We start from the raw sequence: 10,920 nt of genomic DNA, 5'->3' as shown, positions 1-10,920 counted from the left end.
CCGGGCCGGCCGGGAACGCAGCCCCGGCCCAAGCGGCGGCTGCAGGAGGCCCCGGGCCCGCGACGCCCATGGCGGCGGTGCCGGACTTCGTGTCCCGGCAGCTGGAGCTGCTGCAGGAGGAGAGAGAGGCCGAGATCCAGGAGACCAGGTACCGGGGCTGGGGTCCCGCCCCGCCGGAGACACGGCGTCCCCCAGCTTCACGGGGACCCCGGAACCCCCCCCGTCCCGTCCCGTATGGAGACCCCCACCGTCCCCTGTAACGACCCTTGCGGGGAGCCAGCAACCCTCACCATCCCCGATGAGATCCAGGACCCCCCACCCGACCCTTATGGAGCCCCAGGAACCTCTGATATCCCCTAGTGTGAGTGACCCCCACCCCAATGAAATCTAGGGGCCCCCACGGTCCCCTATGGAGACCCCCACCACCACCATCATCCCGTATAAAGAACCCCACCTCCTCCTTTTGGGGCCTCCCAATCCCTGTGAGATCCAGGAAACTCCACCATCCTCTCTGGGGACCCCTCCCTTGTAACCTTATAGCCCCACAATCCGACATTACCCTCCCCCACCCACCTTATTAGCTACTTGGGACAGTAGATGCTCCCCCCAACCCCCAGTCTCATAACCACCTGGTCCTGCAACTCTGCCTGCAGCACCCACAGACTCTTGTGGATCCCAGCACTGACCCTATTATAATGGAATTCTGTGCTTGCCACTCAGAAGGGTGTAGACATGAGTGGCTGGTATTAGCCCCTATATTAAGGTTGCCCAACACTTCCCATTATAAAATATGATTTAATAATTTTTTAAAAAAAGAAAAGAAAATTAAAAGAATGTTGTAAACTTTTGAATGCTTGACTTCGCAACTTAATTAGTTTTCTTTTAGCAGAGTTTTGTTTGCTTGTGGGTTGTTTGTATGTAATTAAGTAATTATGTTAAATACTAGGGGCTTGTTGCTTTGTAGACACACCAATAAAGGTCTCCAAGGACAGCAATCTGGGGGCTTGTCTACATCTGGGAATTTAAGGAAACTTAGCCTGATGCGAATTTCTCCTTAAATTTCTCTAATGTAGAAATTACCTCCCATGCAGTCAGAGGAAAAACAAAACATGCTGAAAGACTCAGAGGAAGGAGTGAACTTTAATTTCTTTATTTTAGCAATGTCTTTTAATTGATTTAATGAAAACAAACAGTGCAATGAGCAAGACCTTTACATTAACGTAACAGTCATTATCACCTCAATCATAAACTGCTTGCCTTAAATTTCAAGGCCCTTCATGGTCAGTCCCCACCCTGCTTATCATCTCTTGTTTGCTATTGCACTGTTGACTTTCACCTCCAGTCGGTCCATGATGCAAGCCTCCTTTACCCACTTCTTAAGTTTTCAAACAAGCACCTTCATGCTTTCTCCCATCCTCAAAGCTACTTCATTATCCACCTTCAAATCCCTCCTCAGGACTGTCTTTTGCAAGGAGGCCTGCTAAAATCTTGACAGTGGTTAGGCTGGTGGTCTGCAGAGACCACCACCTATCATGCTGACTAGTGCAGTGTCGCTGTTTCCTGCTACCCCTCTCCCCATCTGTCTCTGTTTGTATCCATCTTTTATCTTATACTTAGATTGTTATTGCCTTGGGGCAATCTTTTTGTTCTGTGTTTGTACAGAACCTAGCACAATGGTCCATGTGGAAGGCTCCTAGGCACTATGGTAATAAAAATAATAATCAGGACAAAAGGATGCAAGTCTGCATATATACAAATTTCAAAATATACAAATTATTTTTTTAGGCCGTGATCCTGTAAACATGTAGGTGTGTGTCATCTAGTTGAAATCAATGTTTATACCTTACTTTTTGTTTTTAAAAACTTTTTACACAGAAAGGGCCAGTGCATGCCCACAGGACCTGTTTGTGTGAGTTACAAACGTAATGTAGAAACTGTTGGTTTGGGCTATGATCCTGCGACTGTCTAGCTGTGTGTGTCATCCCACTGACCTCAGTGCGATGACTCATGTATAAGCATTTGCAGGTGCAGGCCTTAGCCTTGATTTGGTAGTAGTCATTACTATTTATTTGTATTGCGACACTGCTTAGGAGCCCCAGTCATGGACCAGGGCCCCATTGTGCTAGGTGAGGTACAAACACAGGACAAAAAGATAGTCCCTGCCCCAAAGGCATTACAATCTAAATATGAGACAAGGGTACATAATAACTTGGTTCCCATCCCCAAAGTGGAGTTGAGGATGTAAAGACATAGCTGTTTTTTAAGAGGGGAAAAAAACTCCAAAGAACTTTCATTGAACTTTAAAAAAAGTAAGTAAACATTAGAAAGGCTGGAACTGTGTGTCTCATGGATTATGCCCCCAGTTCTGCAAAAGTTTATGCACGTACTCAAGTTTACTACTTTCAGAGGGGTAGCTGTGTTAGTCTGTATGTTGCATCTGATGAAGTGGGTTTTAGCCCGCGAAAGCTTATGCCCAAATAAATTTGTTAGTCTCTAAGGTGCCACAAGTGCTCTTCGTTAAGTTTACTACTGTGAGTAGTCCCATTCATTTCCATACGGCTGCTCATGCAAATAAAATTTAGGGTGCATTTGCAGGATTGGGGCTGATATGTCCATGAACACCAACAGAGTCTCAAAATAGTTTGGTAACATACCCTGTACTATAAATGCTAATCTGATTTGTGTGCTTACGTGGAGTTTAAGATGTCCACAGGTATAAAACTAAGATGCCCAAATACCACAAGATGATTTGAATTGTACAAAATAACCAGTCAGGATGTGTTTTCCACCAAAAAAAAAAAAAAAGAAAGCATCTTTTGGTTTTTAGAATATCTGGAAGCTCTCATTATATTAGGAACAGGCTGGTGGTATACAGGGGTGTACTTAAGGTGGTTTAGCATACTTAGCTTTGTATTTAAATACTTTCCAGTTATTTTTTCCCTTTAATTTAAAATATCTAGGCTTTTTGTTTTTAAATAAAATGCTCTGAGGTTTTGTAATTGCTAAAGGGTAGATTGTGACTTGGATTATAGGTTCACATAGGGAAGTAAGGAGGAGTAAAGAACCCCTCTTCCATTTGTCTGTGGGCTACCAGATGTTGAGACCAGGTGTGACGAAATAAATGGGTGCTGCACACCTGAGTTGGCACAGGGGGTATAATCATATGTTGTGCGTATAGGCAAGCAGTCTGGTGAAGACGAATAAAACCACCTTAGCGAATGGCAGAAGAGCTATGTTGGGGGAGAAGCTCTCCTGCCAACATAGCACGGTGCAGACAAGCACTTACGTCGATGTAACTTATGTCGGTTGGGGGTGGTTTATTCACATCCCTGAGCGATATAAGTTATGCTGATGTAGGCTGTAGTGTAGACATACCCTTAGGCCTGGTCTACACATAGTTTTTGTACCAATTTAATTATTTTGGTTAGAAGTGTGGATTTTTATCTCCTGAAATAGTTAAATCACAACAGTGATTATGGGTGCAGTTAGACCAGTATAAAGATGCCTTATAGCAGTGTAGCTGATTCTCCTTCTCTTATGGGAATAAACTGTGCTGGTACAAGGCATCTTTATACTGCTCTAACCATCTGGACTAGGAGGACTATACTGCTTTAACTGTAGTGGTATAGTTAAAGTGGTACAGTTTGTGTGTATATACAAACACATACTAACCCACTGCACTCCTCTCACAGGACAAGAGGGGAGCTGGAGGGGAATGTGCCTCTGAGGATGACTGAGGCCTGTCTACACTTAAAGGTTTTTCTGGTATAACTATGTCTGTAGGAGTGTGGGGGCGGAAATTACCCCTTAACTGACATAGCTATGCTGGCAAAAGTCCTAGGGCTGGTCTACACTAGGTGTGAAAAATCCACAGCTGTGCCACTGTAGCATTTTAATGGGAGACATACCCTTAAGCCTGGTCTAAACTAGAAAATCAGGTAGGCTTAACTACGTCTCACAGGGGTGTAAGAAATCCAGCACTAGGTCGATGAAAAAATTCTTCTGTTGGCCTAGCTGTAGCCTCTAGGGGACATGGATTTCCTGTGCTGACAGGAGAACCCCTCCTGTCAGCAGAGGGGGTGTCTACACGTAAGCCCTACAGCGGCACAGATGCGCTTCATGTGTATAGCTATACCAGTTAATTCTTTCTAATGTTGACAAGGCCTGAGGCTCGTTGCCCTCTAGGGTAACTCCTGAGGCAATGCAGTTTATACGACACTCCTATGCTTAAAGACACAATTTAGCCTTTATTCTGTACAACCTTAACTTCAGTTTTGTGAGTCTTCTAAAGCTTGCTTGCCAGTCCTCCCCCTCAATCCCACACAGCTGATTCCAAAGGTTGTGCTACACGCAGGTTTCTGTACTGATTTGTACTGACATCGTCAAATTGTTGCAACCCCCGAGTGTTGAGGCTGTAATACTGGTATAAAGGTGCATGTGCTGGTAGGCATATTTCCAGAAGTAAGCATATTAAACCAATATAGTTAAATTGGTACAAAAACTGTGTCTACACCAGCCCTTTACTGTATTTTTTTTGCTGAGGTCTCTTTCTCCACCCATCTCTCTCCTGGTCTACTCTTTTAGTATTTGAAAGTTTGAATTGGTACTATCTCCTTGCAAAGCATCGCAGTGCCTGTGTGTGTGTTTTCCAGGGCATGGCGGGAAAGCATCTTCCTGAAAGAACTCCAGCGCAGAGGGGTCTGCTTGCTCAAACTGCAGGTAGCAAGTCAAAGAACTGGGCTGTACGGACGGCTACTTGTAACGTTTCAGCCTAGAAAATATGATCCAGAGGCGGAGCTGCCCTGTAACAGCTTTGGGCCTGGTATGCAACATTTCTATTGCTGATAAGGATGTAAGATGAAAGGTTAATAATGTATTTTTGTAATATCCTTTGTATTATTAATATTTTTGAAAAGGCTGAACAATTGAGGCTAAAAGAGGAGAAACACCTAATCACTATATGTTGAATCTATAGAAAAAGGGCCTTGCTTCTTCCCAATCCATTATAGACTCCTAGACTTCAAGGCCAGAAAGGACCATCATGATCATCTAGGCTGACCTCTTGCATGTTGCAGGCCACACAGAACCTCTCCCACTCACTCCTGCAATATTCCCATAACCTTTGGCAGAGTTACTGAAACCTTCAAATCTTGATTTAGAGACTTCAAGTTACAGAGAATTCACCACTTACTCTAGTTCAAACCAGCAAGTGACATGGGAGACCAGAACTGCACACAGTATTCCAGATGAGGTCTCACCAGTGTCTTGTACAATGGTAATTACGCTTCCCTATCTCTTGTGTCATTTTGCTGAATTGTTGACACAGAGTGTTTTCTGGTGCAAAGGTTCTGTCTTGTCATAATCCCGGGGTTATGACATCATCGCAGGATAAAACAGCAGGAGAAACCACATTTATAAAAACGTACATCTTGTCCATAAGAGCATAGGGAACATAGACAGTGCTGGGCTGGGAGATGCTCTCATCTTAAAATTTGTCCCATTGCAATAACTCTCTTGAACTCATCCTCTTTGAGTCAAATTTGTAAAGGTATTTAGGCACCTAAAGATGCAGATAGGTTCCCAGTGAGAAGTGCCTAAGTGAGTTAGACACCTAACCCATTTAGGCACTCATGTAAAATCTCACTAAGAATCTATCTATATCTTAAGTGCCTAAATGCCTTTGCAAATCTGTCCCTTTATGTCTAAGCCAAGAAGGTCATATGGTCACTGGGAGATTTTAAGTGTCGCTCATATGGGCAGTGCCATATGGATGGGTATAATATTATGGGCCTCAGTTGTAATATGGAATTATTCTGTCTATAAAAGGCCACCTTTGGTATGTAATCACCATCTGGTAGAGGTTTGCCTGTGCTGCATTACTCAGTGGTGTAAAATAAATGCCCAGTGCTGTCTGTAACTAGGGTTGGCAAGTTTGGTTGGACATATTCCTGGAGGTTTCATCACATGACATAATCTTTGATTAAAGATTACTCTTTTAATTCCTGGAGACTCCAGGACAATCCGGGAGGTTTGGCAACCCTATCTGTAACTCAGAGTTATGTCTCCAGTTACAAAAGGTGGATATTATTCTCCGCCTGCAGCCATGCCACCTTCTGCTGATCAGATCACTAAGCGGGGTTGAGCCAGTTCAGTGCTCAGATGGGAGACCTTGTAGGAACACTTAGGGTGCAGCAGGAAGTGGTGCTGGTGAATCAGAAGGAAGAGACCCATCTCCTGAATCAGTGCCCCCGTATAGGGTTGGGAGGATTAGATAAAATATGAAAAAGAGGCCCTGATCTCTTTTGTTAAAAATCTCACAGCTTCCTTCAAAAAAGCAGTTGCCACTGTTGTTCCGGCCAAACGCCCAGTTCAGGTAATTACATTCTGCTTACTAAAACTGTCCCTTTGTTCTAACTGGAACATGGATTGCTCTCTTCTTGTCCTGAATTATTGTATAAGGTTGCTTCATTTCTCCCCTGTGGTGGCTGCTTTTTAGAGGTGGGAGAAGTGTATCATTTGTTGTTAATTTAAGTTTGTGGAACACTTTGATCTCCTTTGGAATAAAAGGTGCTTTAGAAGTATGAGATCTTTAGCCCATTGCCTTCTAGATCAAATTTGTTCATCTTGCAATTCAAAAGATGAATTTTACCTTCCCAGCTCAGCCTGGGATCAGCAAATCAGACTCTGTTCTTTCTTTCTATCCATCTCTCACTGTACATCACTGTCAGTACAAAAGAAGCTACAAGGGCAGTCAGAGTTTAGCTGGTGATTTTGTTGGTGCTGCACGAGGAAGGCTAGAATCCAGTTTGTTCTCCCATAATCGGCTTTATGTGCTAACATCTGTAAAAACTTGGATTTGTTTGTGAAATAATTAGATGCGACTTGAACACCCAGATGGCTGGAAGTTGAAGCTAGACAAATTCAGACTAGAAATACGGTGTAAATTTTTAACAGTGAGAGTTATCAACCACTGGAACAATTTACCAAGGATTGTGGTGGATTCTCTATCACTGGCAATTTTTAAATCAAGATTGGATGATGTTCTAAAAGAGATCTTCTAGGAATTATTTTGGGGAAGTCCTATGGCCTGTGTTATAAAAGAGGTCATATTAGATAATCCCAGCTGTCTCTTCTGGCTGTGCAATCTATGAATCTGAATAACCAGATTGTGACTGGGTGCCCCATGTGCACCTGCGGAAGATGTAGCGCTCAAGGCACCTTCTCCCCTCCTCTTGCCGAATTGCTGTCCCTGAGCACAAGGACTGATTCCTCCTTCTCCTCTGAGGATGGAGGGACAGTGTGTACTGGCCTTTCAATTCCACTGTACTGACCCACAGTGCAGGACCAGCACATGAGAGGAGCAGGGCTGTACCTCCATGGCATGGTCTACTCCAGAGGAAGCAGATCTGTTGACTAAACATGGGAGCACAGACCTTCTTCTGATTACAACCCTGCTTTTTTAGTATTATTTCAAAGACGGACTTTAGAGTTTAATTAAAAATTTTTATTTCAGCCTGACTCCAACCCACAGAGGAACCTTTGAAATTAAAACGACTTGGCATAAATCTGTGTCTTGCCACAGGGGCAAAAAATGGCATATATCAATACTATTCAAAGAGGAATGACACAGTTGCAGTGGTAAATTATAAGTATGGAATCATTTTAAAGTAAGATTTAATAGGTCTTATTAACTAGAACTTCTTGTAGCTCATGATTCAAAAATATAATTTTAGATGGACTCGACCTAGTAGTTGCAGCTAAGTTGCTTTCTTGGCAGACATCCATCTCACTAAACCACCATTTCATAATTAAACCAAGTAGCTTGATCAGCAGAGGCCCATCTCTAAGCTAAAATGAACTACGATTCCATCTAAATGTCAGGTCTCGCTCATTCGTTTTTTAGCCCTAACAGCTGACATACAGCAGAGCAGTAATTTGGAAGGAGCACAATGTCATGTCCTCTCAGGCATTGTAAAGAAAAAGGCTGTCTGCAATAAACTGTCTGAAGTTCAGAGAAACAAGAGCTTTCAGAAAAGCCCTCCCACCCACCCCCCGGAGCCTTGTAAATGCACATCATTTCCCTGAGTCCTGGCTAGCACTTTGCTGCTGGTCTATGGCACAGAAGATGAAGTCCAGCGCAGGAGATGAAGTCCAGCGCAGTTGGTTTGGGGATTACTAGTGTCTGAACACTTCTCATTGTGCAGGGCAGAATGTATCCCATAATGAATCAATATTTTAGGAGGGGGAATGAAAGAGGAGGTGAAAGGGAAGGGGTATGTGGCTGGGTTGTTGCTTTAAGGCGGGGTGGGCAAACTCTGGCTTGCAGGCTGGATGCGGCCTGTCAGAGCTTTCAGTCTGGCCCATGGGATTGCCAGCCCCATGGCGCAGCGGGGCTAAGGCAGGCTCCCTGCCTGCTCTGGCCCCGCACTGCTCCTGGAAGCGGCTGGCACCACGTCCCTGCAACCCCTGGGGGATGTGGGCAGAGCGCTCCATGCTCTGCCCTCACCTGCAAGCACCACCCCGCGTAACTCCCATTGGCCGGGAATGGGGAACCGCGGCCAATGGCAGCTTCAGGAGTGGTACCTGCAGGCGAGGGCGGCGTGCGGCAGAGCCGCCTGCCCACCCCCAGGAGCAGCGCGTGGGAGCAGCACTTCCGCACTTCCGAGAGCAGCGCATGGCCAGGGCAGGCAGGGAACATGCCTTAGGTCCGCTGCATGCTACTGCCACCCTGGAGCCGCTCGAGGTAAGCGGTGCTGGGCCAGAGCCTGCACCCTGAACCCCTCCTGCACCTCGCCCCCTAACCCCCTGCCTTGAGCCCCCTGCCACTCCCCTCCTGCACCCCAGTCCTCTGCCCTGAGCCCCCTCCTGCACTCCGCTCCCCTTCCTGCACCCCAACCCCCTGCCCTGAGCCCCTTCCTGCACACCGCACCCCCTCCCACACCCCGCACCCCCGCACCACAACCCCCTGCCCCAGCCCTACATTCATGGCCCTGCATACAATTTCCCCATCCAGATGTGGCCCTCGGGCCAAAAAGTTTGCCCACCCCTGCTTTAAGGAGTGGCCCTCTGTCATCTAAGAGAAGGAGAAGTCCTTTCCTTGGAGTTTGATACAAGTTTAAACCTGGTGGTGAACAAAAGTGCTAGATCCTCGTGGGTGTAGATTGGCAGGAGTCCTCTGATTTCAACGGGCTATGCTGATTTACACCAGCTGGAGGACTGGCTCACTGTCTCCTCATGGGGGCTCCTCTTGAGGCCTCATCTGTGTTGGCTTGTGAACAGCATTAGGCCTGTTGTGCACTGAGTTTTGTTCTCTGCCATGGCTTGTTTTTGCAGGTGACATTGTGGGTCTTTATGAATCTGCTGGTCAGGGTGATCCACTTTCCACAGGAATTGTGACCCGCATAACCCCCAAATCGGTTACCGTTGCCTTTGAGGAGTCTCGAGATGGCCTGTTGAGCTTGGGCCAAGAGAATTCCTACCGCCTGCTGAAGCTAGCCAATGATGTCACCTACAAGAGGCTGAAAAAGTAAGTTGCTACCCACCTTCCATATCACTCACACCCTCAGACAACTCCCCTGGCGGCTCATTCAGTTCAGGATCCAGTTCAAAACTGCTTTGCCTTTTTAGGAACCGCCCCCCCCTCCCCCCCGGGACTTGCCTTAGTTTACCTCACTGATCTGATTCCTCTCTCTCTTCCCACTACCACGTTCCCTCTCTGTCCTTCTGTACAGTCTCGCTTCTCCTCAAGGGAGAGCTTCTCTGCTACAGCTTCTGCCGCCAGGAACTCCCCCCTCCCCCCCGCCTCCTTCCACCTCATTATCTCTCCATCTTGTTTTTAGATCTCGTCTGAAAACCCGTCCTTTCCGTCTCACTGTACCTTATAATTTTTCTCTGTCTGTCGTTGTGTAACTCTGTGGTTAGCTTATTTATCTCTATAAAGCATTTTCAGATGCAGCTTCTGTGAGAGACACCGTGCAAAATAATACTGGGCTATACCTCGTGAGGTACTGCTTCAGCGAGTACCACTGAGGTATTAGTTGCACGGTCCCCATTGTTCATGGGACTTGTATGTGTAATACTCCAGCCACTGAAGCTGTACCCTGTTAATCTTAATGCAGGCCTAGGTGCTTTGACACCTGCCTGCACTACATTCATGACAGTTGCCCTTTTTAGAATGGGAAGTTTATTCACATGCTGGGTTTCTGTGTGGCTAGTGGGAGGCGCAAAGGCCCAGAAGGACAGCTTCTCGCTTGAAAACCAAATTGAGGAGCCAGTTGTTAGTGGAGAGGGGCCCAGACTAAGCCCTCAGGCCTGAACACCCTTGGGAAAGTCCCACTTCAGATTTGAACTTTGTGGCTTGGGTCCATGTCTAGATGGTTAGACACTAAGAGTGCCCTGTGAGGGAGGGAATGTTAGTGTTGCTTACCAGGGTTTCTGGATGATCAGGAGCTTCTGAAGGAGTCCCCTTCAAATTTTCAACCTTTATATTCTCTTCTTTGACAGAGCTTTAAACACACTAACACAGTATCACTCGGGTCCAGCATGCAATCTTATCGATGTCCTCTTCTTTTCCTCTGATCCAAGTGCTCCCGGTGAAACAAGTAAGAACTCTTATTTCTCTTTCTGAAAGTGGATGTAATGCTGGTGGAAGGTGATAGTTCTGGAGATTGAAGTCCTCTGCCCCGCAGATCAGTTTAAGAAATTTGCCCAAGGTCACACGGGAAGTCTGGGGCTGAGCCAGGAGAATCAATTTCTCCTTAGTCCCAGTCCAGGATCCTGTTCACAAAAACTCATCGTTCATGACCTGTTATACACTGCCCAGTGAATCCCTGCCCTAGCTCATTGATTGAGAATTATGCTGTCCCTGTTGCCCCTCCTTCTACACACTGGCGGAGGTCCTGTTTGTTGTCCTTTATGCCA

The 10,920-nt window shown here is 46.1% G+C and overlaps 1 protein-coding gene across 2 annotated transcripts in view; it reads left to right on the top strand.

Annotated features, from left to right (window-relative positions):
• Positions 1-28: 28 nt before the first annotated feature.
• Positions 29-10,920, top strand: part of IGHMBP2 (immunoglobulin mu DNA binding protein 2) — an 88,958-nt gene continuing 78,066 nt past the window's right edge. For both annotated transcript variants that reach the window (XR_007357004.2, XM_048852216.2), the window contains exons 1-4: positions 29-148; positions 4,653-4,822; positions 9,334-9,526; positions 10,504-10,601. Coding sequence is in view for 1 of the 2 variants with exons in the window: in XM_048852216.2 (XP_048708173.2) it covers positions 69-148; positions 4,653-4,822; positions 9,334-9,526; positions 10,504-10,601 (541 nt within the window). In the remaining variant the exon portion in view is untranslated. The remainder of the gene's footprint in view (positions 149-4,652; positions 4,823-9,333; positions 9,527-10,503; positions 10,602-10,920) is intronic.

The sequence above is a fragment of the Caretta caretta genome, chromosome 6, assembly GCF_965140235.1.
Source record: "Caretta caretta isolate rCarCar2 chromosome 6, rCarCar1.hap1, whole genome shotgun sequence".
Lineage (NCBI taxonomy): Eukaryota > Metazoa > Chordata > Testudines > Cheloniidae > Caretta > Caretta caretta.
The sequence above is the reverse complement of the archived record's forward strand: the minus strand, read 5'-3'. Positions and strand labels throughout refer to the sequence as shown.